The 20,569-nt window shown below is 37.3% G+C and overlaps 1 protein-coding gene across 3 annotated transcripts in view; it reads left to right on the top strand.

The window, feature by feature from the left end:
• Positions 1-20,192, top strand: part of FER (FER tyrosine kinase) — a 162,037-nt gene extending 141,845 nt beyond the window's left edge. For all 3 annotated transcript variants that reach the window (XM_039567680.1, XM_039567681.1, XM_010405726.4), the window contains exons 18-20: positions 4,606-4,760; positions 8,506-8,628; positions 12,285-20,192. In XM_039567680.1, the coding sequence (XP_039423614.1) occupies positions 4,606-4,760; positions 8,506-8,628; positions 12,285-12,427 (421 nt within the window). In that variant the 3' untranslated portion in view covers positions 12,428-20,192. The remainder of the gene's footprint in view (positions 1-4,605; positions 4,761-8,505; positions 8,629-12,284) is intronic.
• Positions 20,193-20,569: the final 377 nt, after the last annotated feature.

The following is a 20,569-nucleotide window of genomic DNA, read 5'->3' as shown; positions in this document are numbered from 1 at the left end:
TCAGTGAGGCAGTCTGTGCTGCTGATTTAGTAATGGGGAGTTTACTCTCGTTTTGATTTGCTTTGACTCACGGAATTCCATTCCAATGCTAGGTAGTAGTTGCTCTGTAGTTCCTTTGGAGTGTGGAGGGAGTGTAAGAATGTCCTTAGAGAAAGGTTTAGTAGGTTTACGTCCTGACTGACAGACGTGAATCCAAGTGGTAACAACTCCCAGCACAGAGAAATTGCCTCCACTTCCTCCTTTCACTGGCTGTTGAATTTTTAGCAAAAGTCCTACAAACTCTCTCTTACAGTTTCAGCATATTCAAACCATATTAGAGATCCCTAGGAGATGTCCTGTTTGTATTTATAGGGGCTGCAGAGCAGTGCTTAAAAAGGAAATTTCCAAATTACATACTAGTTCTTACTTGTTAGTAGCTGGGGGGAAGGCACTTTGTTTCCAGCAGTACTAGGAACTTACGTAATATTGTTATTAAATAGTGAGAATCAGTTTTTCTTTTGCTAAGGAACTTCCTCTGTAGCACCTCAATGTAATTTGTGCCCAATTTGTAGATCTTTCACAATATAAATAAAGAATATTTTCTTGCTTACTGTGTTAAGGATAAATACTGATTTTGTGGAATTACTGCTTTAAATAACAAATGCTTTATGAGAAAAAAAGAAAATTCCAAACAGATACACCTAATTTTATGCAATTGTCTCTCTTTTTATTCAGGATGTTGGCTCTAGGGAACATTAGGGAGAAGGAAGAGAAAGCAAATAGACCATACTGGTTCTTCAGGGGGAAGAGGACAAATAGAATGTAGTTGATTTTGGTGCAGTTTTTTGTTTAGGGGTTGGTGTGTGGGGGTTTTGTCATTATTTTTCAGGGCTTTATTGTTTACTTGTTTGATTTGGTTTGGTTTTTTAATGTCCATGTAGAAAGAGTCGTGATTTACTATAAATATTTAACACTGATGTTATCTTTAATATTGACGTCTCACAGTTAATTTTGGTCACCAGACCTCTGTATTTACATTTTCATGTTTCCCCTAACTCATGTTGTTTATCTTACATATGAGGTGAAACTCCATTGTGTGTATTTCATATGAAAGGTTAGGAAGTAAAGGGTCTTTATAAGCCCCTTAACACTATTATACTAGAACTCATATCTGTAGAAAATAGAAATTAATTAGAATCATGGAAACTGGAATAAAATGAATGTCATGATTTATTATTTTAAAGCAATGGGAGTAATAGTTGCTGATGCCATTTTGTTTCCAGATTCTGGCTATAAATTCTGTAATAAATCACATTGACCAAAAGCATCTTTGGTGTTTTCTCTTGTGTCTAGACTGAAAAATAAGAACATCCTTTTAAAGGAAGCTGTCAGACATAATAAGAAACAGTGAAGAATTTATTTGAAAAATACAGAAAAATCTTAACCAAACCCTCGGAATAATAGTAAAAAAAATCCGAAAAGTTGAGGTACCTATAGCTTTCAGTGTAACTGTTTTTAAAAATGCTTTTAAGCATGCAAATATGTATAAAAATCATCTGTAAAATTAAGCAGCAAATCACTGAGGACATGAAACATGTACACTGACAGTAGAAATATTAACAAGATAATCTAATTTTGGGACACTTGTATGCCTGAGGAATGAAAGTATCACATCTAAAGTGTTTTCTAAATAAGTGTGGGAAAGCACCTATAATATACATGAAGATGGAAAAAGGCAAATTTGTGTCAGAAGTAAATATATGAAGTGCTCACAAGACTTTATTAACACAAATGATGTATTGAAAGTAATACAGAGTCTTATAGCATCAAAAATGGGAGAGTTTTAGCTAAAAACAGAAAAAGGTATTAATACAGTGAGACTCATAATGTGCCAACATTTTATTTGCTCTTTGTAGCATTAATTTACATATATCCTGAACAGAGTGTCACAATCTTTACCAACTTCCACAAATACCAGTTGATTTTCATGAAAGTGTTTTAGTCAATTTTCAGTAGGGATGAAAAGCTTTTTCTCTAGATGATTCTGAATGAAAAAGAAAAGTCATAAATACAAAACTGACAAAAATTATGCAAACTGAGTGTAGTCTTTGTTTATAAGCACCATACTGTGCATATTCTTTACAATCTGCTTCCCCTAATAATCAGACTTATGCATGAGGAATAAACCTGAGGCAGCTCAGTATATAGGTTTTTCTTAAACTGACTCAAGATGTTCAAATACTAGGTCAGACTTCAGGTGGGGAGATGCCTGTGATTTCAGTTAATTGTAAATTTTCTTTGAGGTACAACCTCATTACTTTTTCCACTCCTTATGTGTATCAGTTGCAAAATCTAGACTATATTGAGTAAAACAATAAAAAAACTAATAACTGAAGTATGATTGGAACCTAAGCCATAAATTCTTGAGGTTCTGTGGCGATACTTATTGCATACTTGAGTATAAGCAATAACAATTTGATTTTGTTTTGCAGCTTACTTGCTTTAACCAATATAGCTGTATATAACAATACCACATGCTAACATCAAACTACATAACACAGTGCAGACTGAGCTATTTTATGCATTTGTGCACATCTTCAGCTGGTGCCTGTGAGTTCAGATTTGTTTTTTAATGGTTCATCTTCTCAAACCACAAGAATAACTTCATTTATATCACTCAAGCTCTAGAACTATAAATGTTCTTAGTGGCAGAAAAGTTGTGTGAGTCAAATATGTTAAAATTCTTAAATCAAGTTATAATATTTAGGGTGATACCTAGGCTCTGTCTACATATCGAATAACATAGCCCAATATCAATATGGATGAGCTGATCAAAGTGGATGTATGAGCTTCAGCATCCTTAAATATGGCTCTAGACTTTTACTTTGGGTTAAATATAGTTCAGTCCTTTGTCATTAATGTCCCCACCATGGGTAATGTTAGAAGCTGTTTGCCACTGGTTCAGACCTTTCTTTCTGCATTAGCTGTAGAAAAAAATTCCATAGAAACAAAATTCTGTAGCTGTAGAAACAAATTTTGTGCAAATCATGGGCAGAATTCTAAGTTAGTTTCTTCCAAGAGCAATGTAGTTTGCATGCACCAAATTCATTCTTCAAAAACCAATGAATGTGCATTAAGTGCTCAGGGGATTCACTTCAAAACTATGCTACAGCTCCAATTCAAAACATCAAAGTTAATGTAGTTTTTCTGGAATATTCATGCAAGGCAAGCCATTTGTGGGCATATTAGCTATTTAAGCTAAACAAAAACACAGCAAGTTTCGTTTAAAAATATTTTGCCCATGATGCTCCTAATGGTATAGAATTAATCCCCTTGCTTAACATATCTCCCCATTTAAAAATTTCTTCTATTTTATAATGATGGGAATAATACTATGTATTTTATTATGTTGTATTTTAATAAGCTGTAGAACACTGACATTTAATATACGTATAGTATGTTTATAATATATTATTTGTTGGGGTCTCCTCCCCTGCCATGGAGCCCTGGGAGATGGGCCCGGGGGGGGAGGCACGGGGTTTCCCTGCCCCTGGTCAGTCCCATTTCCCATTGGTTGGTTTGTGTTCCCCGGGGTGGCCAAGGACCCTCGTTAATATACGTATAGTATGTTTATAATATATTATTAGCATCTAGAGAAGCCACAGTAGGTCTTCTATCAAGTGTTACTGCATAATGTCTCCTAATCTAAAAAAGAAAAAGAAGTTTGAGATGAAGGGAGGGAGTTGACTTCTGAGCTTCTCATCCATCACTGAAACAAAATTCCTTTTCTGTGCTGAGTAACTTTTAACTTTTAATAGAAACTCTAACAGGCAGAGAGAAGATGAAGCCATTTCTCAGGTTTCTCACTGAAACACATCCTGAACACATTTCAGGACATTTCTTCAAATTCTGTTTCATTTTACATAGGATCTGATTCATTAATCTGTGGTTTATTTCTGTGACCACTGAGGGCAGTTGTGATGAGTTAACTTTGCCTGGCTGCCAGACACCCATGCAGATACTTTCTCACTCCCCCTCTCAACAGGACAGGGAGGTAAATAAGACAGAAGAACTTGTAGGTCAAGATAAAGACAAGGAAATCACCTACCAATTGCCATCATAGCAAAACAGACTGAATTTGTTTTTAACGTGAATGTAATGTATTGCAAATTAAAATAAAGTTGGATGGTGAGAAATAAGACTGAAATACCTTTTCCCCTTCCCTTCTTCTGAGGCACTCCTTCACTCTGGAATCCTTCACCTCCTCCTCTGAAGTGTGAGTGGGAATGGAGATTCTGGTCAGTCCATAACAGCTCCTCTGTGCTTCTCCTTCCACCTCACACTCCTCCCCTGCTCCACTGTGGCTCCTCTCTGTGGACTGCAGGGGAATCTTGGAGCATCTCCAGCATCTCCTCCCCTAACTTTTTCATAGGATTATTTCTGACGTTTCTTCCCCTTCCCTCGCTTCTGTTTCCCGACAACTGCTGTGAAGTGTTTTTTTACCCTTTTGTAAATAAGCCTCTGAGAGGCACCACCATCTTGGCTGAGGGGCTCAGTCAGTTTGAATGATTTCCAAGTACTTTCAAACCTGTAAAAATGTCGGTGTTTATTTCTTTTTTTAATTAGAGACCTGGCTGCAAGGAACTGCTTGGTAGGTGAAAGCAACATTTTGAAAATAAGCGATTTTGGGATGTCCCGGCAAGAGGATGATGGCGTGTACTCATCATCAGGCCTAAAGCAGATTCCTATCAAGTGGACTGCTCCAGAAGCTCTGAACTATGGTAAGGACATAACTGGATTTTCTTGACCAAAAAAAAAAAAAAAAAATCCAAAGTACAGTATAAAGCCTCAGAGCCACAATATTCGAGTGTATATACATACAATATTGCTTTTCCCCTGTTCAAAATAATTATGTTTAAAATAATTTTAATATTTCTGTCTGATTTATGTAAAAACCACAGTTTTGCCTTTGAAAAAGAATAAGGCAGCAACATCAGAATTGCTATTTTGCAGGAATAGCAGAGTGCTTTGGTTCTGTTGCTGACTCATTCTTGTGGATAGCCTTGTCAGTCATCTAAATTATGATCGTTAGCAAAATGAATAGCAAGTTCTGCATATTTATGGCCTCTCATTGAAAACAGTAGAAAATGTTAATGTACTAGAACACTGTGTTAGATAACTCATTGCATTGGTGAAAAATGTAGTCACTGGTTTTTTTGGGGGTTTTTTTAACTGCAGTTTTTATTTTCTTTTTTCTTTTACCTGCATTTTTGTGTATCACTAGGCTGTTGTATTGGGGATAAAAAGTCATTATATATCACTGAGGGAGGTGATCCACGCTACATGAATAATAGTTCCAGAATAGAAACAGAAGCTGCTGTACTTAGCCTTTTTTGCTTATATGAAACTAGAAAAATAAGTTCTTCTAGGTAAAGTGGGCTGTGAGGGAGCTGCACATTTAATAGATGATGGCATGTTTTGAATGTACTTCTCTCAACCGGTTCTTTAGTTGAGTACATAGAATAAAATATTTTTAAATTCTTCATTTGAAGTGTCTATAAATATTTCTGCCATCTCTTAAAGCCTTTTTTTGGAAATCATGCATTGGAAATCATAAGTTTGTGAGTTATGATTGATAGCAGAAAGCTTCCTCTCATTAGCACTTTTGCAGCAGCTAATGACATGACACAGTAAAGCAGATCTTCCCTTTAAAAGGCTGACAGTAAATTTAGTTACAGTAATTGATCCTGTATTACCAATTATTCTAAGAGATGTTAGTGTTACCAGCATTCACAGCTTTGCCCTTTTGGGTGTTTGATCCACTGTAAAAGGTGTTTCGGGCTTTTATTTTTGTTATTTTGGAAATGCATACAGTGGTTTTGATATATTATGAAAACCTATCCTTATAACTGTATGTGGTCCAGTCGGCTATATTTAGCAAGAAACAGACTCTTGTGACAACACCTTCACTTTGTTCTGCTGAGTCTTTTTTTTCTGCACAGTACAGGAGAAGAGGGGATTGTTGATTAACATCTACTTACTTTGTGTTTCCTAAAGCACATCCATATTCAAGCAGCTATAAGTCGTTTTCTGTAGTGTCTGAGAAATAAGCTCTCTCAAACATCTGTTAATATGTTCAGCAGTCTTAATACTCAACTTTCAAAATGTTATAAAAGGTTTCTGTGTATTTTTGAAGGATATTTTTTTCCACTCCCTTTAAAGAGATGAGTCAAACTGACTGGATTATGTTTTATTGTTTTCCATTCTAATAATAAGGTTGTAAGAATTGCATTGATTTGTGTGGGTAAGACTGGAGGTATGTAAGATATCAAAATGAAATAAAACTAAACCTGCAGTATTTCAAAACTAGCTGGTAACCACTAGCCCTGTCAGTCTTTAGTATCAAGATTCAAAGGTTGGAGGAAAAAGAGGAATAGGATCATCTGGCCATTACATGAGTTCTAATGTGCTTAAGAAGCTACAAAGAAGTTCTGGTTTAGTCTCTGCTGAAGTCACTGTGTACAACAAATTAAGAGTAGTCACTGAAGTATTTTAAATTAAGAAAAAACACAAGTTGTGAAGGCTATAAACCAGATGAGAGCAAGTGGAGTGGTTAGGGCATTGTGTCAGAAGTTGTAAGCAAAATTCAGATGGCACTGGCGTTTTTGAGCAATGGAACCTTTGGTTCTGTGGGTGCTGTTCAGTGCCATTCCACACCATTGTGGTGACTTGGGAGGACGAACCCCATCACTCCAAATGTCCCCCCTTTCCTCCTTCTTCCCCCACACTTTATACACTGAGCCTGATGCCACAAGGTCTGGAATATCCCTTTGGTCAGTTTGGGGTCACCTGTCCCAGCTGTGTCCCCTCCCAGCCTCCCAGGCAGCCCCAGTGTCCTCACCAGCATGGCCATGTGAAAAACAGGAAAGGCCTTGGCTCTGTGCAGTCCCTGCTCAGCAACAATAAAAACATCTTGTATTATCAACTCTGTATTCAGAACAAATCCAAACACATCCCTGTACCTGACACTGAATAAAATTAATTCCATCCCACCAAAACCAGCACATATTAGGAGAAGTATAGGGTATTTTTACTTCCCAATCTTTCAAAATTAAAACACGTCTAGTACATGTATTTTATCACTACAACATTGTGAGTTATTTGTGATGTTAATAGTAATGTGGGGAGGACTTGGGGTTTTTTTCTAAACAGATCTTTTTTTTCTCCCCTCAGATAACATAATAGCAGAAAATATAATTAACTGTACAGAGCTGTACTTTCTTTAAAACAAACAGCTAATCACCTATCTTGTATCTGCTGAATGCTTTCAGTGAAAAGTGTTAAATTACTGGATGCCAAACTGTGGGGAGTTGATACACAGACAAGAAAACTAATCTTACTCCAAAGAGCATCGTGAATATCCATAATTGCCAACTATGAGGCATGCAAGCTAACACAGCGCAGCTGGAAGTGATATTTAGTCTAAGAGTAAACTGAATTTTCTGACGTCAGAACAGTTGTCACTGTCATCAACTGTCACTATAATTTACATGTATTTTCCTTTTTTTCTTAGTCAGAAGTGGCTTAGTTTGGTTTGTTTGATGATTAGAGGTAAACAAACAATGCATTCACAAGTGATGTTTTTAAAGAATAAAGACACATAAATACAAAGTAATAGTATGGAACAAAGAAGAACGGTCATGAGAAACGTTGAAAGTAATGTCGAAAATGGATTTTTAAGGTAACATTTTCACTGATTTTGCTGCAAAAGGCTAGGAGTCTTAACTTTCTGATGTGAACCATCAGGGACAATAGAAATATCTCCTCCAAAATGACTCCTTTTCCTGTAATAGAAAGCTATGATTACACAAAGAGGCTTAGAATTCAATTATTTATCAATTATCTATTTTGCTATCTCTGAAGCATAGTTGGAGGCAATGGAACCTTTTTTTTTTTTTTCTTAAATTGATTGGGTGCATCAGTTCTTCAGGGTCCAGCCATACTTTGATTTTCAGAGATCAGTTTCTCAAAGCATAAGAACCAGGCCTGCTTCACGTTTACAAACAGTGTTGGTGGTAGCTCCTCTCAGAATAAACACTGCCATCCTAAAATAGAGAACTGGGAAAGGTGATTTTTTTAAAGAATATTTTAAATTGAGAGTGCTTGTAAATGAGGGGGGAAGTCCTGACATTTTTCTGTCCTTTTATATTGAAAGAGAAATGTTTTTGTATGTTAAGAAGGAAAGAAATTCTTAACTTGCATGAGTGATGTGGCATGGTCTGTGTATAATAGTAACACCTAAGGTTAGCTTCTGTTGTTCCAAGGTATTGGCTTTAATATGATTTGTTCAGTCTTTGAAATACTGTAGACTGTGTAGTCTGTAGAATGTATTAGAAGCTGCAGCTTTGTTTTGCCTGAAGCTTGCCTATGTAACACTTTTACCTTTACAGGAAATCTTTGGCCGTAATTATCTGAAATACTTATTTTTTTTTATGTTAAGCTGAGGGTTTGCTTTCCTTTTCTTAGGGAGATACACATCTGAGAGTGATGTATGGAGCTTTGGAATCCTTTTGTGGGAGACCTTTAGTTTAGGAGTATGCCCATACCCTGGAATGACCAACCAACAAGCACGAGAGCAAGTTGAGAAAGGTAATTATTCATAGGGTGCGAAAGAAATGCTGGATAAATTGTAAGGATACAGTATGAAATAGCAAAGAAATAACATACGAGCTTTGTAGCAACTTTAGCAAAAATAATACAATGTTTTCTAAGAGGCTGAATCTAGCTCTGTGGGAGGAGTAGGGTGGTATTTAGGCCTTTTGAAAAAAAAAAGGAATACATTGACCGTTAACTTAAAGGTTGGAAGACAGCATGCCGACTTTCATTGTTGCAGAACTAACAGGTGAGATGGAAAGGAGAGATTTACTGCTGTGCAAAGCAGAAGCTTGAACAGAATGAATTATTTAAGATTATGCTAATGCAGGTATAAATATTCTAAACTGCCAGAAAAAAAATCTGTATCATTCCATCTTCTTTATTAAATCATTTCATAGAAGGATTTAGCAATTATAGTGGAGAATGGTAAGCTAGGTGAGCATTACAAGCTGCATTTCTCTTTTACAAAATTATCGAAAGGCTTTTATTTAAAATAGCAAATAACTGTAAGCAGGATTCCAGGACTTTTGATTTATTTTCATCGTCTTTAGTGGCATTTCAGAACTGTTCCTTCCCTACATAGTACTACTGTATAATTTATAAATTGGTTCTAAGCTAGTAAAACTTCTAAATTATTTAAAACAAAACAAACAACAAGCAAACAAAAAAGCCCTGGTTTGCTGATTTACACACATTGTCAGTGTTTGTTACAGTTTTATAAGCGCTCTAGGTGATACTAAAGTTTCTCATTAAAGGCCAAATCAAGTCCTAGAGTCCAAACCATTCTTGTTTGAAGTTACATGCATTCATCCCATTCCTAGAGCAGATGCATGCAGTATAAAAAAAGCAAAATTATTTCTCAGATTTACCTGTTTTAAGAGGTCGGTGTCACTGCGCTATTCTCTAGAAAGAGAGATACAGAGACCTGTGCAGTGGGTCTGGAGTCACAGAGCTGCATTTAGCTGTAGAGTCCTGTGTGCCAATGCACATCACTGTGCACTGCCTGTCATTTGCTCAGAGCTACATGTGGTAGACAATTCATGGAATCACAGAGTCAAAGAATGGCTGAGGTGTGCAGGGACCTCTGAATGTCATCTGATCCAACCACCCAGCTCAAGAAGGATCACACCCAGATGGCTTTTGCTTATCTCAATGAATGAAGATGCCACCACCTCTCTGGGGAACCTGTACTCAGTCACCCTTGCAAGGAAAAGGTGTTTCCTGATGCCCAGGAGGAATTTCCCATGTTTCAGTGGGTGCTCATCACCTGTGTGTCCTGCCACTGGGCATGGGAAGAACCTGGACCCCGTCCTCTTTGCACCCTCCCTGCAGGTGTTTATATACTTGCTGAGATCCTCCTGAGCTTTCTCCTCTCCGGGATGAGCTGCTTCAGCTCACTCAGCATTTCCTCATAGGAGAGATGCTTTGGTGTCTCCATCATCTTGGTGACCCTTCATGAGACTGTCTCCATTGTGCCTGTGTCTGTCTTGTACTGGGGAGCCCAGAACTGGACCCAGCACTCCAGATGTGCCTCAGCCAATACTGAACAGAGGAGGCAGATGATCTCCCTCAAACTGCTGCAACATTCCTTCTAGTGCAGCCCAATCTGCCATTAGCATTCTTTGCTGGAAGAGCTCATTGCTGATGCATGTTCAACCCTTGGTGCTCACCAGGAGCCCCAGGGCCTTTCCTGACAAACTGCTTCCCAGCTGTGCATTCCCAGCCCGTGCTGGTGTCTGGGGTTGTTCTTCCCTGGCTGCAGGACTTGGCTCTTCCCATGCTGAACTGCTTGAGGTTCCTGTCAGCCCCTTTCTCCAGCCTGTCGGGGTCCCTCTGGACGGCACCACGACCCTCTGGTGTATCAGCCCCTCCTCACAGCTCAGTGTCACCAGCAACCTGGCTGGGAGCGCAGCTGCCCCATGATCCAGAGCATTAATGATGATGATGTGACACAGGATTGGACCCAGTACTGACCCTGGAGCTTCACTCAGACTTTGTACCACTCATCACCTCCCGTCAGGGCTCACTGTTCAACCGGTTTTCAATTCACCTCCCTGTCTGGTAATCCATCCCATAATTCAAAAGTGTCTTTGTGAGGATTTTACAGTGAAATCCCCTCATATACCAGGCCACTCATCTCACTGAAGAAGTTTCTCATATTGGTCAAGCATGACTTGCTCTTAGTGAATCCATGCTGACTTTCTACATGCTTATTCCTGATGACTTTCTCGTCCTTGAGGTGCCTGGAAATTGTTTCCAGCATCAGCTGCTCCATCACCTTCAAGGTGATGTTGACCAGCCCTGGGTGCTCTGACTTGAAGATAGGAGTGACATTTGCTTTACTCCTGTCCTCAGGTACTTCTCCCAGTAGTCACAATGATGTATGAAAGATTATTGGCAATTGTGTGGCAGTGACATCAGGCTGTTCTCTCAGTACTCACGGGTGCATCAGGGCCCGTGAACTTAAATAAGTCCAGTGTGCTTGAGTATTCCCTGATCAGGTCCTCTTCCACCAAGGGTACATCTTCCTCATTCCAGCCTTTCCCACTGATCCCTGGAGCCCGGGATTCCTGAAGGCTGGTCTTGCTAGTAGAGGCTGAGATTGAGAAAGCATTCAGTATCTCAGCCTTCTCCATTTCCTGTGTTGCTGAGTTGCTCAGTGCCTCATTCAGCAGTGGGCACACATTTTTTCGAGCCTTCCTTTAGTCCCCTGTGTACCTAGAGAAGCCCTGCTCGTTGTCTTTGATACCCCTGACCAGATTCAATCCCATCTGGGCTTTGTCTTTCTTAGCTTCATCCCTGGAGGCTCAGACAGAGTTTCTGTATTCCTCCCATTACCTGATTTTGTGTTTGATTTTGTCCAGGAGCTCCTTGTTCATACATAGAATCCTCCTGGCGTTTTTCCCAACTTCCTACTTGTTTGGGAAATTGTCTTCATTGATATGAGTACACCTCTGTGGTCCAGGGTATTGATGACATGCCTGAATATCCACTTACCTGTGACTTTTGAATGATTAGCTGCTAATTTACTTAACTGATTGTCCATTTTCCTGCTCACTGCCAAGTCAGAGAACTCCTTTGGCTGATGGCAGCAGAGAGGTGTGGAAGTCACTGCCTATCTAAGCAAACCAGAAGAGAAAGAGAGTTGAGATAAGATGGAAAGATACAAAAGTTAAGAAAACAGAGGAAGGAAAAATTACTGAAGTGCAAACGGGGAGGGACTTCTTTAAGGAGCCAAAAAAGGGAAGAAACGTGAGAATAAAAGTTGGTACATCTTCAAAAAGAGCAAAGAAATTTACTCCCATCTTAATTTTTGTTACCAATTTTCTTACTGCAGCGAGGAAAGGAAACAACTGAAAACCAGAGGGTAGCAACTTCCTAAGATGCAGGAAACAAATCTGTGCATGTTGCTGCTATTAGGGATGAGGAGCAAACTGACCATTTAGCATGCCCAACTTAAATATCACTGGTACCAGAGCTTTAATTAGTTTATAATTATCTCTCATCTATAGGTTATGTATTGAAGATGTTCCTCACATTGCCTTGAAGGTCTTTTTAATGAAATGGTCTTTAACTTTGCTCTTTTTAGATTTGTCAATATGCATAAGTTTTCAGTACTAAAAGTTTTCCCTACTTTTTCTGTGTACCAGGCTACCGAATGTCTGCACCACAAAAATGTCCAGAAGAAATACATAAAATAATGCAGAGATGCTGGGACTACAAACCAGAAAACCGGCCAAAATTCAGTGAGATTCAGAAAGAGCTGTCTTCAATCAAAAAGAAAGTGACATAGTGATGAAGAAGTGCCAAACTCAATGTCTGGGACTTTATTTTCCAGTGAAGTAATTTTTTCCCTCAAACACTATGCATTTATACAGCATTATTTGCAATATTCTTCTAGGATTACTTTGAAATTAAGTGGTGTACCATCTTGAATGGTGTCTACACCTGCATTAAAGATATATACTGCGAAATGCTATATATCCATTCACAGTAGTACTGTAATTTAGGTTACATGTACATAGGAAAGCACATACTATAAATTTAAGGGACAGTGGCTTCTATCTGTTTTACAGCAAATAACTGCTAGTGAACATTTTTCAGAGGTATTCTACTTTAAGCTGTGCTCTCACTCTGCTATCCCTGTCCTGTATGTCAACATATTAATTTAATGTGGGGATTGTCATACATGTTGACCTTAAAACTGAAGACTGTTTTAACAAGTATTTCAACTAGAAGTTTGGGGTTTTTTTTAATTCTTTCTGCAGCTGATATATTTAGGTGATACTTTGTTTTAAACATGAAAGTCAGTCAGATTCTGGATGCAAACATGCTTACTGAATGGAAAAATCCAGATTTTTTTTTTGTAGCTGAATTATTTGTGCATTTATTGAAATACTTCTGATTTTTTATGTGATCTACTTAAATCATGCCCTTTTTTTATGCCTGCAGAATTCAGTAATAATTTCTTTTACAGTGACCTATGTTTATTAGAAAAAAAGACCAATATAAAGTCTTGACTGCACATGCTGAGAAATACTGCAAACTATCTGCCTTCCAAAGAATACCTAAAAGTAGTAGGCCAAGAAAAAAAGGTTTATTAATGATTGCCGCAGATAACAAATATCATTGATCTTAGAGGAGCTAAAGGATGTATTGCTATATTTGCTTTTGATCCTGTTTCTTTCCTGAATTGGTAAAAATTCTCAGAATGCAGCTGGAGCATGCAAAAGTTTATTCTGAACAAAAGAACATTCCATGCATAGTGTCCAAAGGAAAATGCTACTTCTGTGTGGCATGAGGAAGTTGTTCAAACAACCAAAAGGAAAGAAGTATGTTTAAAGCCTCTGACAGGGAACAGCAGAGTAGAAATATTAACCTATTTTTCTTAGATAATTGCAATCAAATATCAAAAGACTGGGGATAAACAAGGTTTAAATGTACCAAGAATATAAACCTTGTGTTTGTATATATATACATATAAATATATATTAAAAAAAAAAAAAAGCCAGAAAGAATAAAAACTTACTAGATAGGGGCAGGAGGAAGTGCACCATTTGTTACTTTGACTCTGGGTCCTCTTTGCAGCTGGAATTGTTTTCTCGGGCTCTACATAGAAATAGGAACAAGTTACAGTATCCCTGTCTGAGTTCCAGCATTAAGGTGCTTAAAATATTTCTAGCAATTTACTAAAATGTTCAGATCAAGGGATACCAGTTGCTGCTACTGCAAGTAAGAAACAGGGATTGTAAGTAACACAGCATCTGGAATGTTAATTAGCCTTATATTTTAGAGTTACAGTGGGATTGAGATGTAGTTAAGTCAGTGGCTACATTACATTTTTATTTCTGTTAGAGTGGCTTTTCTATTGTCCACAACATCTTTTGCTCTCTAAAGTATATTTGCCGTAGTGCTGAGTGGTGGTTTAGGGCTATGTGTGACCAAAATAAGTGTAGATTAGAAGAATTTGTCTGTTACATAGGAATTAGTGTCCAGCTACAACAGTGAATGGTTGTGTGGGGGCACATCACCTGTATTTGGGGAGGTACTGTCAATATCCAGGTGTAAGGAATGGTGAGTGCTTCTTGCGTTTTGTTAAGTGATTTTTTTCTTGGAGATAAGGAAGCATATATATACACATACCCATGAAAGTGTAGTGCTTGGAAAACTTGGTGGCATAAATGAAAACTTCATTATAAGTGTACTGGATATATTTACTTAGTTCTGTACTTCAAGCAGCCCAGAGATATTTTTCAAGAGCAATAGGAAACATTCTTGTTAGTTTGTATGCTTCTAAGTAGCACACAGAGTCTGTGCCTTAATTTGCTAGTATGCTAATGCAAGTGCAAGTGTACTAAGATTTAAGGAATGTTTCACAGTCATTTGGGAAAATCCAAGATTCATCCAACTGCGTTTCCTTATGTATGCATCTCTAAAGTCTGCAAGTAAGGATAACAGTGTCAGCATTCATAGCTTTTTTTGGAGAGTTAATATTCTTCTTTTAGAGAGGTGGACTATTTCTTTGCCATATGCCCTCTTGACAGCAAAGAAATACTGCTTTATTCTGATAAAATAAAATAATGTTTTATTTGTCATAGATTAACCAAGCACCATCCAGACTCTTGCAGAAGGATAAAAACAGTACTAACATTTTTTTCTGAAATAGTTAACCTCCACAAATATGTACCACAGTTCTATTTAAAGTCTTTTTAAAACAGGGGATTTCTACAGCTTTCGGAAAATCTGTTACTGTTCCTGATGTAGGCATCAGTTCAGTTCAAAACTAGTAATACTTTGGGAGAATACCAGAATGGCTTTATAGGTATAGAATAAATGTCAACACAGGTACATGTCTTCTAAATTATTTAAACTTTTCATGTCATTAATTTAACAGTTTGTGGCAGAACTTGTTCATTGTGTCTGACTTGCAATTGCTGAAACTATTCAACTTAGGAAGTGGAATCCATACCTATAGATACTGTAGGCTTCTCACAGGAGCATTCACAACCAAGCCTGCCATACCATGAAATTTGAAAGAAAGACATGGCACTCAAGAAGCAAAGCTGCAATATCTTCTCTGCATGGCCTTTTGATGACTTAATCTTGTCAGGTTAATCTTACCAGGTTAGCCAGATCCTGGTCATTTGGCTGATGTACCATGTTTGCCATAGAGAACTTAACAAAGAAGTTAAAATTAAGTCTCTTTTGCAAGTATGGATTTCAGGTTAGGTTGTTACACTGGCACCCCGAGGGAAACCTGAATTATTTTACACTGTTAAACATAGGAAACTCTAAATACTGTTATCCTCAGCTTGTAACATGAGATGGGATTCAACCAGTTATCTCTTAATTTCATGTTTTTCCTAGGAATTGCATTCATTATTTTAAGAAAATTGCTTTGACAGCAAAAAGTGCATCCTTAGTTTGTTTTTAGTAGAAAATAATCACATACTAGCTTCCAAGTCCAGTCATCAGTGAAATCATAAGGTTTCCTAAGCTTCTTTATTTTATGGAATGTAAAATAGTGAAAAGTACCTTATCTGAAAACAAACCTTGCTTCAGCAAAAGGTGGTGTTGTAGAGTTAGCATCCCACTAAGGCATTATCTTTGAAACGTGCATTTTCTTTAGTTTCTGTGAAAACCAGTAAATTAGCTTCTCATTTATCAACTACAGTTAAATTGCATTTCTTCTTAACAACAATATGCCTTTTTGCAGAGTTGCCCAAAACTTTTTTGGAAATTGTTATTGAGGAGTGCATCACCAGAAGGCCATCAGTAAGAACTGCAGCTGGTAAAGCCCATTCTTAGTGACAGGAAAGACAAAACAGGTTAAGGAAATATTAGATTATTCATACTTAAGTACTTTTTCATCCATGTCTTTGACCACCTGTTAGGCTTACTTTAATCCTACAAGCACATCATTAAAACTGACTATGAAGTTACCCATTTTTTACCTCTTTATAACTATTTTGTTACCCTTTTTGCAGCCATTGTAAAGATAATAAAAAAAAGAAGAAAACCCCACATTTTTCCAAGGTTATGGAGTAACCAAGTCTCAGAAGCATTTAAAAATGTCTCCCCTCCAATTTTCCCAGACGTGCTGCTGCACAAATATTAACAGTGATTAAATACTGGCCCTGTTTCCAGTATTCTTGCTGTCATATCCTCTAAATGTCAGTGCTACTCACAGACTTGAGAGAGTGCAATATTTTAAGACCTAACCTAGTGTGTAAATAGTGTCATCAAACATGGTATTCAAAAGCAACAGTTCTGAAAATAATTGATTGTCACAAACAATAACTCATTATAAACATTAAATAAAGGGGAAGAAGCTGAAAGAGTCCACTTTCTGTAACAGCTGCCCTGTTTGTAGGCAGTAGAAATATTTGTTAGCCAGTGCACTTGGATTTGTAACATTTTTATGGCTAAGCATTAAGTAGTTTGCAGTTCAAGGAAGAGTTTACCAATTAATTTTTTTTCCCCCTAAACCACAAAAGGACTTCAGATATTGTTGGAAGCATTCTTCCTAGGCAGGTCAGGGAACAATACCCCTGCTAGCAGCGAAGTTATGCATTTTTTCTTCTTAGAATGGTTTTCATGCAGTCCTTCACTTCCAGCAATTACTTCAATTAGTAATTAGAAGGTAAAGGGCAAGTCCAATATTCCTGAAGTTCCAAACAACCATGAGTTTTTAAGAGATCTGGTAAATTTGAAATATCAGCTCAATTAAAAATGCTTTCTTCCAGTTTCCTTCTGCAGATTTACTGAAAAACAAAACAAAAAAGCAGTCCTTAATCATTAGTAACAACTTACTAGGAAAGTGAATCAAACTGAGGAGCCTATCAAGATTTTTTAAGAGTCGCTCTTCCCTGGGGTAGCTTCCCATTATAAATAAAGTTTAAAGGTGGAAAGCTCCAAGTTGAAATGGAAGAATCCTTTCAGTTGCCACATTATGAACAGTCAAGTATTGCTACCATTTCTGTACTCAAAGTGGTACTGAATTGCGATTTCCAGCTCCTACATGCGTTGCAGAATTGCCTATTAGTATGTTATTAATACCCGACTTTACTTTTAGATCAAAGAAGGGAAGATTCTCTCATTGAAAAGTCCAGCAAGATCTGCCTGGTAGCTCCAACATTTTTGTGTATTTTCACATTCACTTAGCAGAGTCATTGTGTTCATTATAATAAGTACCAAATAGAATAGGAGCTGGAAGCTTCTGACTTTAAATTTTCACAGCTTTAACCCTCGAATCCAACTTGATTTTGCTTCTCTGTCAAATAAGCAAAAGCAATTTCTGTATTTCAGCCTTACAACTACTCTATAAAACAGAAAGATGTGTTTACTGTTCTCTCCCAGGAATGCTACCTCCACCAACAACCCTTAGTTACTATTATGTCCCCTTCTCTTTGATACAAAATTTCAACTGGAACATATGTCCAGGTATAGAACTTGGATGTTAACTCAAGAGTTGTTTCTTTTTCAGGCAGTTGTATATTATTGGCTATATTATGGTTTCAGAGCACCATTTTCTCAGGCATCATCTAGGCAGGAATTAAATTAGAATTTTCAGATGGTTTAGTTGGGGGGGTGGTTTGTGAGATAAAAGACTAATCAGGTCACTAGCTACAAGCATTGTTGTTTTGCAGCTGTTTGAGATTGTAGTTATGGGAGGGTAGTTCATTTAGAGAGCTCAGATCCATATGCCTTCTCCAAATGAAAAACTGTTAGGCATACTTACAAAAAATGGATAAATAAAACCCTCAAATAGAGTTGACTGAGGTCATAAATTGAAAACATAGAAGAGCCATGAACTAGATTCTTTCTTCCTCTATCTCCCAGAATGAAATGCTTTGTAAATACAACTGGAGTTAATTGGTTTTGTGTTTATAGATAAACACATCCTCTGAACCAGTATGATAACCGAGGATTCACATTGAGCAGAGAATGCTTGGAAAAAATCCTGAATTGCTACTATTTGGAACCATCATCTAGTTTTAGAAATGAAAGTGTTTGTAGATAAGTACTTAATTTAAGTTTTAATACAGTAGGCAAGCCAGCCATTGAAACTTTTCATCAATATAAGGCAATTAGGCTTTTTAAAAGAAAAATCAGATCAGTGATTCCTTCTACATTACAGATGTTGAAAGTATGAGCCAGAACTTTCCATTACTAAAAAAAAGATGCACAGTACTCTTTTCAGTCAGCTCAGTCTTTCTCAACATATGAAGAATTCCATAATTGTTAATGCAAGTAGCAATGTAAAATTCTTGGATTACTGATATGTTAATGACTTAACTCTGAGCTGTTGGCTCAATTCTCAAAGAATCTTTCTGCTCTCTAAAGAGGGCTGCAGTAAGCTTACACTTCCAGCTGAGCTCTGCTGTAATAATCTGTACTGTTGCATCTCCCAAATACTTCCTAATTCTGAATTCAGGCTCCGTGTACCACAGGTGGCGCCCTTTCACTTACCAAAAAATGTTATTCTGGTGACAGAAAAGTCCAAATACACTCCTGCTTTTGTTCAACTCAGAAATACTGTAGTAATGTTACACCTAGGGCAATGTGTTTGTATGAAAATGGAAGTAACTGCGAATCAAGGTGAAGCACATTGTTCAAATCACATTTTTAATGAAGTTGCATATCCTAGCTATATTATGAGTTGTCCACATCATAAAATACATCAGAGAAACCACATTCTTGACTGCCTAGTGTACAGTGCAGAACATCCTGCTCCACACAGGGCGAATTATAAAGCTAAATACGCTCCTTGACATTTTGCTATCAGGCCAAATTAGAACAGTGTCTTCAAAATCAACAGCAGTGACTTAATTCCACCTAAGCCTTGTGAATTTCCTTCTTCTTAACAGACCTTTTCAGATAGTGTTAATTCTCATCATTTTGCTTTCAAAATTTTGAATTCACTGTGTCATGCAACATTTACTTATAGTGGTAATTATACACCCCCCCCCCCAGTATGAAGTGCTGAGACCTCCAATTCCAGAAGGTATGCGTTATTGTTGTGTACAGGGAACTGATCTTGCACTGGGTCTCAATTGATACGGCTTAACATGTCTGTTTCCATGGTTAATTGTACCATTACCCGTAAATCACAAGCTAACTTGTTTTTCCACCAAGCTTCCCACCTAATTTTCACTAAAACGCTGAAAATGTGATAGGGAAAACCCCATGATATAGGCTCATCACACAGGACACAAAAGGCAGGCAGACTCCTACAGAGAAATTTTGGGGCGTGAAAGCCAACATTAAAACACCTGCCTTGTACCTTCTGTTAAAGGACTGAATAGTTACATACGTGTTCAAGTGACTTTTGGGGATGAAATTTGGGCTGGGGTTGTAGGACTGCTGTTTTTAAAACTGCATGTGTTGCTTTTCCTATGTGTAACTGTTGGCAGCTGGAGACGGAGCAGGGGTGTTGGGGAAGGTGGGAAATTCACATCACTGACCTGCCGTCAGAAGCAAGACTTGACACCAGCTGCCTTGAGTGGGCACAGATACCATTTGCAGATGTCTTTAGGTATCTACTCAAGTCTCAATTTTGTGCCAAAATATGCACCAGCAAGTCTAATATCAGGTAAAGCACCTTTTATGCTCTTTGTTGTTTAAAAATAATATATTTGTGAAACAGATCGATAATACATAACACTGGAAATGGGTGCTTCTTCCCTAAGTATACATGTAAAATAAAATAAAAAAGAAAAGAAACAACATTTGTGAGTTTATCTGGCTTTTAATTAAGTTTGAAAATGATAAGTATGTTATACAGTTGCCAGTTGTTGGTCCTTTATAATTTTAAATAGATCTGCATTTTAACTTTATTTATTTGCCAATTTTTATATACTTTAAAGTTACACTTTAGAACTCAAGCTAACTTTTTATTTTCCTGGGCTGTTATATAACAGATTTTCAGTTTTCTCGTAAACTGCAGACCTTTTTTAAACAGTCCTGTGTCTTCTCCTTTGGACCAGTTACCACTAATGAGTCTGCAGTCCCCTTTTTACTGTACTCTTCCAATAAATGTAAAATGTTTGTATCAAGCTGTCTCATTTTATTTGATATTTACAAGTTGTTTTTCTCATTTGCTTCTGTAATCAAGTGGAAGACCAACTCTAGTAACATAGGAATAGACAAAATCCATAATTCTCTATTTCACACAGCGGGGGATCCCCAATTTTATTTGATTCTTTTGGAAATTTCTGGTGATAATATCTGTATGATCCTCCCAGTTTTGCATTACTTTTGTTTATTGTTTGCATGTTAGAAGATATTGAAGCAAGGAGTAACCTTGGACAGAAGGGAAAGGAAATGTGAAACAGGCTGAGAACTTTGTTATGAGAATATTATTATGCCTTAAAAAATATAAACTAACATTTTGAGATCTTGTGGGTAACATAAAGTATGAATACCTCTATTT

The sequence above is a fragment of the Corvus cornix genome, chromosome Z (genome assembly GCF_000738735.6).
Source record: "Corvus cornix cornix isolate S_Up_H32 chromosome Z, ASM73873v5, whole genome shotgun sequence".
Lineage (NCBI taxonomy): Eukaryota > Metazoa > Chordata > Aves > Passeriformes > Corvidae > Corvus > Corvus cornix.
This window is presented reverse-complemented; position numbering and strand designations above follow the sequence as displayed.